Source organism: Molothrus ater, chromosome 4, assembly GCF_012460135.2.
Source record: "Molothrus ater isolate BHLD 08-10-18 breed brown headed cowbird chromosome 4, BPBGC_Mater_1.1, whole genome shotgun sequence".
NCBI classification, from domain to species: Eukaryota; Metazoa; Chordata; class Aves; order Passeriformes; family Icteridae; genus Molothrus; species Molothrus ater.
In genome coordinates, this window is record NC_050481.2 from 54031746 (window position 1) to 54049107 (window position 17362).

At 35.8% G+C, this 17362-nt stretch overlaps 1 protein-coding gene across 3 annotated transcripts in view; it reads right to left on the reverse strand.

The window, feature by feature from the left end:
* RBPJ (recombination signal binding protein for immunoglobulin kappa J region) overlaps nt 1–17362 on the reverse strand; it is a 57585-nt gene that overhangs the window by 11787 nt on the left and 28436 nt on the right. For all 3 annotated transcript variants that reach the window (XM_036382532.2, XM_036382531.2, XM_054514718.1), the window contains exons 2-7: nt 13565–13603; nt 10132–10227; nt 4517–4682; nt 3220–3394; nt 1550–1687; nt 1220–1332 (exon numbers count right to left, since the gene is read on the reverse strand). In XM_036382532.2, the coding sequence (XP_036238425.1) occupies nt 1220–1332; nt 1550–1687; nt 3220–3394; nt 4517–4682; nt 10132–10227; nt 13565–13603 (727 nt within the window). The remainder of the gene's footprint in view (nt 1–1219; nt 1333–1549; nt 1688–3219; nt 3395–4516; nt 4683–10131; nt 10228–13564; nt 13604–17362) is intronic.

The following is a 17362-nucleotide window of genomic DNA, read 5'->3' on the forward strand; positions in this document are numbered from 1 at the left end:
TGTGCAAGTTATCTTTTAATTGCACCACCTTCCATCAGTCCTGTAAGCAGTACGACAAATGTTCCCCATAGCAAACAAACCGGGAACTTTTAGCCTAATTTGTTTTAATCTGTTTCTACTTACAAATAAGGTTTCTGGAATAATAAGTGGTGGCATCTCATTTCATCAATAAAAGCTATTAACATGAAGCCCACAAAAAGGTGACATCCTCTTTCCTGTGCTTGAACCATATCTGTAGTGTAACCAGTATAACTGCTTTTATTGTCAAACAAAATTTTCATTTTGTACCTTTTACACTGAGCAGACTATTATCTTTTTCTTTTAGCTAAGTTTGGTATTGGGAGAGAAATTCACATTACAGTCCCAGCAAAATTAGTCTGGAAAGGGGAACAAAAGCCTGACTGCAGGAAGTCTGTTTTTACATTGGTGCATTCTAAAGATTGCTTCTACCTAAACTGGAATTAGCAGAGCCTTGTACAAAACTTGTAATGAGCTCACAAACCACAATTTCACAGAAGATCCCGTATGAAGCACTATTGATTATTAATCACATAAAATTCCACTAAGGCTGGCATTAAGTGCATAAAACAGGGAAAAAAAAATCGATAATTATACTTAACTTTATTTACAAAACCCAGTATTGTGTATCCAGAAGTAATATTTTATTTGATTCACAAACCTTAACTGGTTATTCCAAAGGCAATTCCCATGTTTAAGATTTAAAAGAGATAGTATTAATAAAGATGAAAAAATGTTTTTTGCAAGCTGTTACTGGTATAATATATCCTCAGGAGTACACAGAAATGCTTTTATGTTCAAATCAGTCAAGCATTTCTAAAGTTATACTGGAACTCAACACATGGAAGAGTCCTACTGGCTGAAAATATTTTATTCATCTATTCAATATCAATATTTGAAGCATTTTGGAACGGAGAAATCTACAATACTCTTTTTAAAATAGACAGATTAACCTATTTTGGCAGGCTTAAATTCTGAAAAATTTCCTATCTTATTTTACAAATTGTCCTTTGTTTAGAGAAATAATCTGCAGAAACAAAATTATGCTTTAATTAAAATAAATGCCATTTGCCATAAAAAACATGTATTACCCAAAGGCAACATACAAGACCAAAATCTGTGAACACTGCAAACCCAACTATGGAATTACACTAAACTGCCATCGATAAATTAGTTCAGCATTGGAGAAATGAAACTGTACCAGTCTCGGGAGTGCCATGCCAGTAACTGAGCATACAAGTTTGACAGTCTGCCCATAATGAATGTAGCCATCTCTCACTGTGAATTCTTCTCCTTCTGATTCATCATCATCCACTGCATGAAACAGGAATTTTCAGAATTACTTGTTTTAATCACCATTTTTCTTGATATGAGAAACATTTAACATCACACTGTTACATCAAATATACACTCAGTAACAAAACAAGTGTGCATATGGGCAATTAATATGGAGGAAAAAATGCAGGATGTTTTTTTTGTGAGGATGAAGGAAAGAAGGTGAAGAAAAATATACAGATTTGCTTTTACTTACACAGGTGAATGTAAAATGCTCCCCACTGTTGTGAACTGGCATGGAAATTACCACCTTCTACGTGCAAATATCTGGTGCTAACTGTTTGGGATCGAAGTCTATTAAATAGTGCCACTTTTGTCCCTGATGCAATACATACTGCAAGGAACACATACAGACTTGAGATTATAAAATTACTTCATTATTACATAGAAAAGTATCAAAAAATCACAAGTAACATAAACTAAACTGAAGAATACTTGAAGTCAAGACTTAATTATGAAATATTGGTGAATTTAGAAAATATTTATATTTGTGACAGACCAAAAATAGACATAAAATTATGAGTGCAATAACATACATAGTGGCTGTTCTCCAAAGGCATGCTAGCTCACAGAATTATGCCACTTAGCCAAATGGGCTAGAGCTTGCCAGCTGAACACTCCTTCTGTTCATAGTTCTCCAGCAGCTGATTTAAGCAGAAGCTTTAGCTTGCCCTTGAGAAGTACTTAAGACAACTTTCAGCAATCATTTGAAGAATATTTGAAATATAAAGACACAGTATTCTTACAAATCACAAGCAATTGAAAGGAAGACAGATGTAACTATGTCAAATTATAACCATGCAACTTGTAATGTTCTCAGATCTGAACATATTTATCATTCAAAAGAGAGAAATGTAAAGTTTGCTCCCCTAAAAAAAACCCAGCAACTAAAATTTTGCCATCAGGACGGGCATGTTGTTCTACTTGGTTCATATTTACTATTGAAGAATGCTTGGTTCATATTCACTGTCCATCAAAACTATCTGTCTGAACACAAATTCAACAGTGCATACTCTGAGCCCACGGGCGTGAACTGCACAGCAACAGATTGCCTTTAGTCATGTGCCAAGCTAGCGGCCCCGAGATCCACATTCCATAGGTGAATGGGTTCCAGCCCAACACAGATGGAAGAGCCTTTTAAAGCACTAGTGAAGAGAGAGAGAAAAAACAAACAAAAAAAAAAGGGTATCTCTTGAGGTGCTCCAGTGGTACGCAGGCAAAAAAAGGTGGAGGAAAAGCAAAAACGTTCCCAATTATACATTAGCACCAGAGATACCGTTAGTTGAAAAACATGGTAAGCAAGTAAATCTGGGTGAAATATCACCATACAGATTTCTTAAATGGCTACTTAAAAGGAACCATGCAAAACAAAAATCAGAACAACATGAAAATGGTATGAGACAGCAAGAAGGTGGCTGTGATGTGACAAAGTGTTTGGATAACATGCTGCTACTCATTTATCACAATCTGAAAGCAATCCCTTTGATACTGATCAAAACATTCTAAGCACCAGATCATGGCAATTAAAGAGATCCAAAAGCTTAGAAAGTTGAGGTAGAACATTCTTTATACACTTGATACACTTGTCTACATGAATTCATTCCTCGGAAAATATGGGGGTTTGGGTGGGCCTATTATATTTACTAAATAATTAGCCATGACTGCATAAAACTCAACAGGGTAACCTATCTATATTGGAATATTTTAAAATACACTGAAGTGTACAGTTCTAAAATACAGCAAAAAACTGGAGTTGAAAATTTCAATGCATTTATTTCTCTTGTAGTCAGACCTTAGAATACATAACAAAAAGTAGTATGAAACAAAATTAATTGCTAAATAAAGAAGAAACAGAGAAATACTTACAGTCTGCGTTTTTCAGTGACTGTTTCTTTTTAGAGGGTTTGGAGATGACTTTGATCCGTTTACTGAGGAACACACCGATGTCATCACTATTGCCATAGAACATTTTTACCGATAACATGAAGTGCTTTCTCTTGTCTGAGTCTGATATGTATAATGTTTTGGCAGTGCAATAATTCTGTAGGTGAAAACATACTGCGGTTTATTCTTTGAAGGCAACCCAGTTCAAGAAACTAGGCATATTTAACCATGAATAAAATAGGAAAATTGATGCAATAGTTTCTAAAACAGATGAGGACCTGTTTTTTCCATCTCTTCCCTATGCATTTCTTTTATGACTGTTTAGCTTTGTGAAGTTCTGCACCCAACCTCATTATTCTATCATCATTCCAAAGACCCTTACCAGGACTAGAAGAGATGACTGCAGACCGTAACTGTGTCAAAGCCACTTGTGAGGGGTCAACAGCACTACTAAAAATTACATTTGATTAGGGCTGTACAGACCCTGCACTGGGCATGCACAAGGGCCCACCTGTGCAGAAAATGTATTCAGCTGAACTTTTCTTGAAAGGATGGGAAATGATTGGGTTTTGAAACACAAGGAAGATACTTTTGGCTAAGTGTTTATGCTAGGTGACAACAGAGTTAAAAAAATCTCATAAAGAACTTCAATTATTCTTTATTCTTTTCCTATTTTGAATATATGAAGCATTTCTGGTAGACTGTGCTGGAAATACCAGGTAGCTATAAAATACTGCTTAATAAAACAACCAGGTAAAATGAACACTTCTGCTGCTAGTTCTATTCCAACTGCTTAAGTCATCACAAACACCTTAAAAATCTTGTTAGCAATTTATACCACTGTAAAAATGACCTACTAAATTTTTAAGATGCTACTTCAATTGCATTTTTAGGCAAAGGAACTTAAAGTAGCAGATGTTTTGATATTTCCTTGATAAGATTATCCATCCACTCATGCAAGCCAAGGAGCAGGACAGAGAATTTGGGCCAGAAACCATATTTTAGTTAGCCACTGATGTCTAGCAAACAACCTAACTGTTTACTGAGTCTGCATCAACAACCCACAAATTAAATGTTGGTACCTTGCTATGACCCTAGGAGCCAAAACCAACTATTCAATTGTCCTAAATATTTTGAGGGATTTTTTTTCAAACCACTATGAAATACCTAGAAAGAAAATGATCCAAAAATAAGAAAGGGCATTCTTTGAAATATACAGCATGTAACTATAATATCCTTTGCAGTTAGTTATCTTAGTGGTTTATTACAGTTTTTCTACCTTTCCTTCCAAGTTCAGCTGCTGCATTTCTTGGTCACTGTTTCCTATCCCAATAAAGGCGCAAGGTTGTGACTCCTGCTCAGTGCAACCATCCCGTTCCATTTGCTCTTTTTTTTTCTTCCATCCACTGCCCATGAGATACACACATGGAGGAGGACAAAAGAACCTGAAAACAAAGAACATTATGGAATCAATCAGCAGTAGATGTACTGTCACTGAGAATCTTTCCAGTTCAATATATTCCAGGTAACAGTCTGCATCTCCCTAAAATACCTTACAAAAAGATTCTGAAAGAAAGGAAAAAAGGCCTCAAAAATTATTATAGTCTTTTGCAGGTGCTTAACATGATGGATCAATTAATACACATAGAACAGTTCCACAAACTAATTTATTGGACAACTGCTGACTACAATTCCTAAATGTTGAGAGTTTTGTCATAAGCAAGAAGGGAGTTTATTCCGTCCACACATAAATCCTGTAAATCTCTCCCCAGTTTTTAAATGGAATAGATAATTTTTATCTTCATCAGTATGTGTAAAAAATAAGGCCTAATTTTCAGCAGCACTGACTCTAATCAGTCTAGATGCTATTTATAGCAATATGTTCAAAATTAAATTCAGCATTATAATACAATGCATTGGTCTTGAAGTTTCTGCAAATTCTTAAAGCCGAAATCCTGAAAAGGTTTGGTTGTAGTTAGCAAACAAGCTGCTGTTTTTTTATCATCATTTGACTATGATCAAAGATAAAGTGGAATGAGTACATCCAGCTGTGAGGTAGCTAAGGAGGCATGTAAGGGAGGGGAACATGAAAAAGTTTCTCATTATTTTATTTACTTCAGTATGGAGAGTAGTGTTATAACTTGGCACTTCTGCAACCCAACAATGACTCCTACCTTACAGGTGAGGGTTTTCTGGCCTTTTCTTTCTTTTTTTTTTTTTTTTCCTTCTTCTGTTTTTTTAAATTGGGCTTGGGACATCTGTATTCCAGGCAGGGGGAGCAGGCTCCACGCTGGGGCAGCAGCCAGTTGTGCTGGTGGGCAGATGTCAGGGCAGGGGAGTAAACTGAACTGTGGGCTCCAAGTCATGCAAAATGACCAGAGGACACAATTATTCAGTTTCTGAAGTGTCTGTGGGAGTCCTGGGCAAGAGAGGTCAGTGCCAGGTAACCGGCTGGACTTGATGATCTGAAAGGTCTTTTTCATCCTAAATGACTCTTATTTCTATTAAACACCATTTAATGCTACTTTTAGTATGAAAATCTAGTGTAAAACTCCTATTTATCTCACCTATTCAGCATTATTTTTTCCAGCACGATCACATGTAGTTAACAGATATAAATTGGTTTTTTAAGTTACAGAATTCTTAATAGATTAACCAAAGTGCTGTTAACAGTACCATAAAATTAAATACACATATTAAGAACAATATAAATAAATGCAAGTATTTGTAGTATTTTTGGTTAATGGACACAAATAATGTATATTTTCTGTCAGAGAAACAAATCACCAAATTTTAAGTCTTACTGCTGTTTAAAAAATCTTAGTGGTTATGAGAATGAATAAAAATTTACTGTCTGCAGGCAAAAAACTCCTCAAACCTTCTTTCTTGACTATAAATCTGTAGTCAAAATTTTTCACTTGCATTTGTTCTATTTACAACACAGCAAAGCAGGTGTTATACCAATAGGTATACAGCTGAAAGATCTATGAACTTCTTTCAAAAGTATTGTGGTCATCGTTTGTAAGCTATTCTTGATGAAGAAGTTATGCATGGATTAAAAATTAGTGTCAACGTTTATTAACAGAGCAATGCTTTGATAAAACAAAATCAAAACAAAAATCAAAAAAATCCCTTCTATTCCAAATATTACACCATAAAGAACATGACAAATTTACCCTCTTTCTTTATGTACTCTTTTGTATTTATCTTACTGGTTAGAACACAAGAAAAGAAAATCTCTACTTTTTTTCATACCTTTCTCATTTCAGCTTTATTCTAAACCAAGTTCTTTGAATAACTACAGCCACTAGATGGCAATAAAGACCTGTAAGAAACAAGGTGTAACCCACTGATGAAAACAAACCACAACAAAAAGCACTCTTAAAATTAGAATGCAGAGAAACATCTTTGAAAACTTACTGAACAAAGAAACTTTTAAAGCTGATAAAATTTTAAGTTTGGTTAAAACTACAAACATGAAGAAAGAGTCTGGACACTCACAATTTGAGTGGGTTTTCCTTCTTATATATCTACCTTTTTCTCAGCTTTCAGGCAAAGACAGCTACAGTCTTGGGTCTTTTTAACTTCCTATTTACCATTCCATGAACTCATGCACAGAAGAAATTAGCTATGAATATTCTGTCCAATACAGAAAATGTGAACCAGGTTGGAACTTTGAAAACACTGTATTAGATCAGATAAACATCAAAGGAGAGAACAGTATTCCTTCAGTCAATTCAAGCCAATCAATAGAGAGAAAATGTGGTACTTCAAGGAGAGAAGCTACTCCAAGTGACCTTGCTAGGAAGCAAGGGCTTAAAGGGAAATAAGATCCACTCGTGTAATTTCTACCTAATTCTGATGGACTCAATGCTCTCCTCAAACCACAGGCTTCTGTCACAAAGGTTTGCTTTTTCAAATCATCCAAGTCATCTCTGTGTTCATCTTATCGAAGTCCTTGCCTTCAGGAGAATTCAGATGCTTCTACTAGCTAGTTATTTTATATCCAGAGTGACTTTGGAAGGGAAGTTTCTCCTTTGTATCTGCTGGTGAATTCTAAGTGTTTGTCAATTACCCACATTGTTCTGAGTATGAAACTGCTCAGCAATCTTTCTTCATAGGAGATTAAAGATCTAACAACATCCACTAAAGAACTCAATTATTTACTTCAGTTTGGAGAGTAGTGTTATAACTTGACACTCCTGCAACCCAAGTGCAGAAGTGAAAAATCATTAGGTGAAAGTGAAAAATCATTAGGTACTACAGTGCTAAGGACAAAGCAGTGGAGCCATGGGGTAAGCCCTGGAAAAAGCTATGCTCTCAATAACAAATTTTATCCAGAGGACAGGCACACTCAGTTCAGAGAAAGGAAGTACTTGATCAGAAATTACAGGAGCTCCTTCACTAACAGCTCCAAAACAAGATGCAGCTACAGCGTTCTCATGCTAATCAGCAGTGATCATGTTTAACTGCAAACAGCACAATCAAAATCCCTATCTGGCTCCCAGTCTTTAGATAAACTATGCCTTGGAATCCAAAACATTCTTTCAAACTGCTGAATGTTCAGACTGCTCAAACTTTGAAGAGACAACTCTCAGTCAATGGTAAATATGGAAAACACTACAAGAAGTGCAAACCAAATACCAACACTCATCAAGACTAAACGGGCACCTGAGTCGCTCAGCTAAATGCCTCTGAAAGGTGACAATCATGCAACAGTAAATATCAGGCACAGTCTTAAATTCACCTAAAGCCCAACCTGAGCTTCTTACCTCCTGGCTTCTTTGCTAAGCTAAAATCCATTGACTTTGTGAAGTGCAAGGCTCATATGAAGGGTCGACTCAAAAAAGTCAATTCCCTTCATTCCTGTTACTTAGGAGTACCAAAACCTCTCAAATTAACCTAGAAAGTCTGTATCCATGCACCTGGAATAGTGTTACTGTGATGCCTATTTAAAACAGGCCAAGCTACATGAGATCTGCACCATCTACAGTAAGCACTTAACAGAGTATTTCACCACCTAGTAACCCTCATCAAAACACTGAAAAGTAGTTGTTGTGCTAACCTTTTAATTATGATGTGCAAAGTTTGCTAATGGCAAGCATTTTCCATGATTATGCAACAAGTAAGACCTAAATAAAGACTGGAACAAGAGGTGGAAGTTTCTCTAGGTTTAAGTTCTATATTTACTTGAAAGAGATATCAAATTTAAGAAAAAATTCCTTTTCTAACTTGAATTCCTCATTACAAAAGTAATGCAAAGTAAGGTATTCTTTAAGGTCCAAAAAATTACCAGATGATATCAATGCCACAATGAAATCCCATGGAAAACAGGAAATTTGTCTACAAAAATGGGTATAAAATAAGTTTCTTTCTAAGATGTATGCAAACCAACTCACTTCAGAAATGGTGAATGTAAAAATGATGAAAACTTGACTGTTGAGCTGTATAAAGCAGCATTAGAACTTTACTAATTTTGCTTACTCCAGAAATATGAAGAAACAAAGGCCACAGTTTGCAATAAATAAAGCAGAAACAATTTAAAAACTCAACAGAAGAAAAGAAGAAACAGGAATATAATAATTCATCATTCAGTTTTAGTATGTACCTTAGGGCACACATGGATCCAAGGATTTAATAACTGGCAGTTTCCTTTATGCTGATAACAAGAGGACATCATTACTGATGCTGACAGTCTGGGAACTAGCAGAACAGTATTAGAGACAGTCTACATGGCACATTACAGCTTAAGAACAACTTAAGCTGTAAAAATATTTAAACTGAAAAAATGAAACCTTAGTATGTATAGGACAAGAGGGAACAGGCAGAAACTGAAGCACTGAAGTTCTACTTGAACACAAGGATGAACTTTTTTACTGTGCAGGTGACTGCACATGAACAGGCTGCTCAGAGAGGTTGTGGAGTCTCCCTCCCTGGATCCATTCAAGAACCATCTGGATACAATCCTGTGCCATGTGCTCTAGGTTGGACCAGATGTCCCCACATGGTCCCTTCCAACCTGATTGATTTGGTGACTATTCCACACCTTCATTTCATACCCATAGCACAACAGCAATCATTTCAGCACCATACTATTTGATATCCAACAACCAATTATTTTCATTCCTGATCTCCTTTTATAAAGCTCTAAAATTTTCTACACTCATTTGACATGCTTCCATTCTTAAACAGATGAATCAGAGATAACCTGCATGAATAAATGCAACTGTTAGGTCAATAAACCTACATGTGAAGAAGCATCCTATTTGCTTCTACTAGTCACGCAAAAAAACCATCATACAGCGAAGACTGCAAGAGAAGACTGCAGGAAAAGCACCTTTGCCTAAAAAGCATTAATTCTCATGTATTCCTGCAGATTCTGTCCCTTAGAAAAGTACCTATAATTTTAACATGTACTGTATTCATTTTTGCAAGAAAATGTTTATCATAAATACAGTCATGACTGACCTATCATTCTTGTTAGACTTATTACAGACGCAATTCAGAAACTTATCTTACTGAGGCTACCAATTTCCGTTTCATATTAATGTGAAATTATTCAGAAAAAAACTCCTCTACAAGTATTCACTGTTGATTGCCTCATTTACTCCAACATTAAAATGGAAGGTTTAAAATGAGAACAATTTTAAGTAATGGAAGAAAAGCTTAGTCCATAGATAGGGAACCTCTTGGTAGAAACTGGCATCACTCCATTGAATGCTATAGGTTTGCAGTACTTGTTACACAATTAAATGATTTAGGAGGAAGCATTTTATGTTTCTTCAGACTACAGTGCAATCTGAGGAATTCTGCAAAGCACTGTGCACCCAAATACACAGTGTAGTCTCCTTAGCTGCCAGCTGTAGACAGACTCAGTACAGCATAAAAAGTTACCTTTTTTCATTTCCATATGATTTCTGCGCAACTTTCGCATGGAGTATTAGCACTGTTTGGTCACCTCGCTCCTTCAGGTAATTTCGCATTGCTTCCCTAAAAATCAAAACACAATATAAGCTTTGGAAGTTCTTTTGGTTTTGTTTACAACAAAATGAAAACAACTTTAGGGAAAAAACTCCAGGACCTGCAATTCCAAAAAGACCATCATTAGCAGGGTCAAGATGTGTTTGCTCACTGTTTAAGACAATTACACAGGAAAAAGAAGTAACTATCCTGCACAAAACTAGCAATATGGGGTCTATGATCATTTACAATTGCTACATTTTCCAGAAAAAAAAATTCTTCTGATGTAAAATCATACCAATGCCAGTAATTACACCACGTTTAAAGCCCTATTTCATTAAACACACTGCCACAAATTAGAACACGTTTTATTTGCTAAATATTTTCTTCATGACCTATTTAGTATCTCACGATAAGGACATATTGTCTAAGCTTTTACCAACTCAGTGCAATATTTCTATACAAGTTTTCTTTTGGTTTTGAAGATACTAAGAAAAAAATTAATTATTCAGCATATTGTTTCACCTAGTTTTCTAGAGATAAGATCTACTTTCTGCATACAATCAGGTAAAAAAAAAAATTAAAAAATGTTTTACTGTTTATCATCACTGTAATTACAGATGTTATATAAATGCTGTAATTACCTCAAACACACCAACAACAATTCCTTGAGAGAAGCGAGAGAACAATAACAGCCAGTCACTCTTCTGTATAATAATCTAACTGTTCATTAAGCAGCATGCCAAATTCAACACCCTAGGGATCAGCTGTGCTGGAGTGCTGGCAGGAACACCAGTTCCTGAAGGAGCTTTTGTGGGTTGAATGCCCACCAATGCACTCATCTTCAAAGTCATCTACCAGAGAAATAAATTATGAATTTATCAGGAATTTATATGAAAAGATAAAACCCTACGCAAGAAGGTTTTTTTGTTTGGTTGTTTGGATTTTTGTCTTTTTTTCTGTAAACTGTGCCAACTATTGAATTCCCTTAGGACAGATCTGGAAAACCAAACATTTCTACTGAAAAAAATCATGGAAAATACAAAGCAGTATTTTATTGACCAGGCCTTTTCCAAAAGAAATCCCCACACAGTTTCATAGAGAAAAGCAAGTAGATTGAGCCAGGGCTGGGTTGGACAATGACAACTCAGCTTTGCTAATGATGTTTTGCAAATTCTTGTGTTTGTCACACCTGCAGAGGACATGATTAATGTCTAGTGATTAGTGAGCTGATTTTCTGTGTAAATACCAGGATATAAGAACAGAGAATAGACTTGAACTGCTGTTTCAAATTTGGACTAACTTGATCTATTTACATTTGACATTGGTAAAACTGATGTTTATCCATGAAAGTACAGTTGGAAGAACTGTTTCAAAGCCCACAGCCTTACTAATTTACAGTAAATTTAAAAATTTACTCATTTTTAAAGAGTATATTTTAAACTCCAAAACACTGTGAAATTATTATTATACACTTCATTATGATATATATTAGCTGCATTTAAGTTGTTTAAAAACTTTTAATCTGACAATTTTCATACTAAATTAAGAACATCTGTTGTATTAAAAACATTGACAGGACTACTATTAAACTTGACTACTATCAAACCCAGCAACCCACACAAGAAAACTGCTCAATGTTATCTAATCTTTATTTAGCATTGTATGAGGAAGAAAATTTGTGTTTTCTATTGGTCTGTTTCTACAGTGGATTTGTACGATCCAAGCTCCTGTGAGAACAAGTGATGTTCCCCCTCCGACCCCTCCCACTGATATCTTATGTGACATTTTTCATTATTCAATGCTAAAATTCTTCATAAAGGCAGTATTAGTTCAGTTTACATCTAAAACTAACTGGCACAGTATGAACAGAGTAGTGTAGTTCTGCTGGAGATTATTAGTCAAACCAGACAGCCTTTAAACAAAAAACCCACAGCAATTTTCCAATAATTGAACTAAATGCTTTTAAGGGTTTACAGACACATTTTCAGCATTGCATAAACAAGTCAATCTTAAAAATATGGGTGACAGTTGTTCTGTTTCAGCAGTTTTCTCTTCAGAGGAAAGTTAGGTTGTTTGTTTCCAACCTCTATCATCACAGGAAAGGTTTTCAAACTGCAGTTTTGAAGGATGGCTGGCACTTCTTAAATACTCACCCTGCATTCAGGAAAAAGCAATGAGCATACCTAGTAGCTAAAATCCTGCACATAAAATACAGAGTAACTATAGTAAATAGAAAACTTATTTAAAAGCTCTCATTGCATAGTAATTTCTTTTTTTGTTGCTCTTTTTGAAACATAGAAGATACATTCTATTTTTGTTCATTTTTTTAAATGAAGGAAGATAAATTCTATTAATAACTTCAGGGTTATAGTATAGATGCTACTACTCAAGATGGAAAGCAGCTCATAACTTAAACCATAGTATCTTCAAATATCCCTGAAGACTGCCAGGCTAACAAGCAACCACCATGTTTGTTCAAATACCTGTAAGCCAGTACGGGTCAATTTTGCATTGAAATGAAGTTTAATGATGACAAGCTAACCTAAAACGTACCCAGAAATGCAGTGAGACAGATATTCACAACACAAAATGTAAATATTCTCCCCCATCATGTGCTAACATAAGGTATCATTTCATTCAAAACAGAGGCTGTCAGGGTGAGAAGAGGCTTCCTCTATCACCACACAAAACTACAAAAACAAATGGCACATCCTTTTTTGCTTTCAAGCAAATAGTGGATTTTAAAGCCAGGAGCTAATTATAATTGGCCCAGTTGGTGGCACAGAATAATAAATATTTGCATAGACTGTGTTAAAGCAGTTTGAAAAAAGAAGGTGACTTCTTAACAGTTTGTATTGTATATACATCCCAGGCAGGCCAGGAGCAAATCAAGCACTGTACTCCAATCACCCTAAATACTTTCCAGAATGGATTGACTTGATAGCTCTATTTGATACTCTCTGATTATTGGGGGTTCATCAAAAATTGGTTCCGATCACTCGTTGACAACACCGTGTTCAATTCTGGCAGCAAAAAGGTTTGCATAACCTCACTTTGACTCAAGAAACAAATCACCTCATTCCTGAGGATTTAAAAACAAGCAGATCCACATCCTACAATATAACCGACAATAACTGATACATGAAGTCAACGCCATTTCTAAAAATGCATTTTGAGTTTCATATTAAAAATAAGCCAGTGTGTTAAAAATTGTACTTCTGGCTGCTGCTTGCATATATAACTGAAAAGCTTTGATATTTAAAATTCTAGGGTCAGCAACCCACAAATTTTTAACCTAATTTTTCTGGGAATGCAAGGAGTAACTTCAGAAAATTGTTAAATACTGAGTTTCTTTAATGCTTACCTTGTGAGCCGTTTCGGTTGAGGTCGCTCTCCAAATTTCCTGAAAAAAAGAAGTAGTTGCTAATTTAAATACAAGTGTTTAGACATAATCTTATGGTAAGATACTATCCCAATTTCACAATTCTTGAAATTGTATTAGAATTTTATGTCTTTTCTTTGCAACTTCCTAGATAAGAACACTATTAAAGTATTAACCACCTCCTTGCAACTGCTTTTCCCACAACACCAGAGGCTTTTTTGAATTTGAACACTAAGTAACTTTCTTTGCTGAAGTCACATTTGCTCTCAGAATCACTTCTGGAAAGTTCAGACATCACAAGAAAGTAAAGAAGCAGAAGATCTTTGCCATAGAATTGACCAGCAGTGCCATCAATAAGCAGTTACTGTAAACATACAGAAATTAATGGACATATCTGTGTTGACAAATAAGTGAATGCTTTCCACCAGGACAATTTCTCAAAAATCTGTTTTTCCTTTGTGACTTCTTACAAAAAGGATGACAACATTTTCATACATGCCAGTACAGAATTACAGGAAAAATCTCTCCTATGGAATGCAGCCAAGCTTGATCCATAAATAGCCTGCAATACACTCAAGCTTTTTTCACCATAAAGTGTTTTGAGACAGCTGTACTTCTTTCAGTGCTTCAACACCATCCTTGACAGGAAGAATACTCTTTACACTATGCTAAGACTTTCCACGAAAGTCTTTATTTACATAAGACACCAAATTAACACATGGCAGATACATTTTCATTACCAAAACCACCCTCAGATTAGAACTAAATGGTCAGGTAAAAGATCTGAAAAAAAAGAAGGCTGCACCCAGCAATGTACATCTGCTAATCCTGGTGAGGAAGTGCAACCACAAGCTAAAATGATGCCAAAGACGGGGGGGGAAAAAACCCCCAAGAAACCCACAATGCAAAACCAGAACGGCAAAAAGACAGGCTTAGTTTAACACCTTTTTGCCTAAAAATAAATAGAGACATAAGAGACTGTGCTTTTACAGCCAGTGTTCATAAATATCTCTATGACATGCCAAGTTCATTTTATAGGTGGGCATAGCTTTCCCCTTCATGTTTCCTGGATAGGGAAAAGAACCCTTTCCTACTATTGTCCTACAAGAGTTGGAGGCTCCCTAGGACAAGAATTTGATCATTAAGTGATGTGACAAGAAACTCCCCTGTTCGTGCAATGGATCTGTCCTGGACTCTACAGCTACTGATGGTGGAATGATTACATACATTCCAATTTAATTTCTGTAATGCCAGAAATGTACAAATATGTAACTATTATCATTCATATAGCTGAGCTAAATAGCACTCTCCTGACAGGGCAGTGACAACATTCAGCCAATTTTAAAGTTATTTTTCAAGACTTGAGAAATATGTCTTCTAAAATACTGGCAGTCCACACAGAGGAACTGAATAAATGACACAAAGCCAGATTTTCTTTTCAGCTTAAACAATGAAATAAAAATTTATTTTTCCAACCAAACAGAAATTCCCTTCATGTTTTACTTTGTTGTTGTTAGTATACAGTTCACTTCTCTGGCTTGCTTTTAATTGTAAATGAAACCAGAATTCTTGCTGCGAGATTTGTTTTTATAAATTTTAAATTTTGAGGTCTACTGGACACAAATTTAATTTATATTTTTCTCTGTGGTATGCATCACTGCATAGACATATCTGTAATGCAGAAAAGGTAACTAGAAAACCCTAACAGCTTTGCAGTTTGGCAGAGGGAAAGTTTCATCCAAAGCCTTTCTGCTTCTAGCCCTTCTCTTTTCAGGATCTGCCTCGCTACCTGCTGAGCACAGCCTGTGCCTCTGATTTTCCCTGGATAACAGTGTGAGTAGGTGTATATCCCAACTCCCCCATACTGTCTGTGTAGCTGCTGTTCTCCCATGAAGGCCCAGGATCATCCTGTTTCACAGAGGCTCTGTGACTCTGAGCAGAGAACAGACTGCCTTAAAGCAATACTCTCCAAACAACATCCCTATAGATTAGCTCCCTGCTTTTGAGCAGAACTACTGTCTTTGTTTCAACCCCTCTGCACATTTCAATTCACCACAAAAAAAATGAAGAGGTGCTTATCTTGGAGGAAAGAAGGCATTATGCACACCACACTTACCACTTGTACTGTGACCAAGAGATCCAATCCAAGATGAGGACCTTAGTACACCAGAAATTGCATTAACACAAAAAACCCCTTATAGACAAAACCTCACACTGCCCTAAGGTAACACACACCCTTGCAGATCTGGAGTGCAGCAGATACATTCCCCTTGCACATACACTTAATTACTAAAAAGAGTCTTATTAACAAGAGAGCTACACAACACAGTTGCAATTACTGAAAGAAATAAATCCCATGTTTTCCCTTAGTCAAATCTTCAACATACACACAGGAGAAAAGTACCAAAATCCCCATTCTTCAGAATCAGAGCTGAAGCACTGAGTCACTCTGGAGATACACAGGGCAAACTGATCTGATGCTCAGTGCAGTACCTCCCTAACTCATACACCAGCTTTCCCCAGCCTCCTCCACACAAAATGAAGTTATTTATGTCACTGTAATCAACTTGTGAAGACATATAAATGCTACCCTTAGCAACATGAACCTTTCAAAGAGATGATGTAATTTGGGTAAACCTTTTATTATTCTTTCAATATACACTATAGAGAGGTAGAATAGGAGGAAATTGCATCTTGATATTTACTTTAAGTCTCATGTTAACTCTTTCTAAATGAAATTCAGTGACTTTTCCTCAATAATGTTGTCTTGACAGATGACTGATGGTTATGTACCATAGCCACGGTGTCAAAGAACAGCCTTTTCCTGCATCAGTACAAAATCATTTCAAATATCCCATAAATATTCACCTCCCAAGCTCAACAGCAGTAGTTAAAAGAAATTAGAATTCAAAAATTATTAAGACTGAAATAGGAAACAGAAACATCACCATGTCATGGCATTATTCTGCCACACCTTCACAGCTCTGAAAACTTGCAGCAGTGGAAAAAAGTTCTCAGAGTAATAAAAGTTAGCATGAAAGTCAGTATGAATAATTAATAGTTTTTGTATCCAATTGGCTAAAACTCCAGCCTTCAGTGAGAGTATGAGAGAAAAGTGAGAAACAGATGCAAAGATCTAAAAGACTGATAAAATATATGCAAAATGTGGAAAGGATATAGTTATTCTCTGCTGTCTCACAAATACAGGAATTGGGAAATATATCCAACACCAAAAATTTAATTTAAATTTTTTTTTCCTTGCTCTACAAACACAAAACTAAGTGGTAAAACATAGTGCTAGAGAATATTGTGGAGGCTGAAAGCAGAAGTAAGGTCAAAAGACTAAACAGAAGCCTGATACAGAACTCAATTAAATTCTATTCAGTATAATGACCTGTTTTTTACAACCTTGTCCTCAGGAAAAGCTTAAGTATGTTCTACCAGCAGCAAAGAAAATAGCGTGAGTTTAAAAAAACCCAAACCTTTTACATTCTTTCCTTACTCATCCATTACTGATGACTAGGCAGGCATGGATCAGTATATATACTCCTATGAACCAGATATATTCCAAAGCAGCAAGTGCATTCAAGATGCCAGATTTTCAGTCACACTACAAAACTCAAATATACAAACACGACACAGTTGTTTTTTTAAAAAGTATCACACATATTTTGTTTAATGGTTCATCTGGTTTATTTTTTCCATGTTTGCAAACTGAAGTAGAGATGTGTACTGACGATATAACCTGAAGGACAGAAACTATCAGCAACTTCTACACAG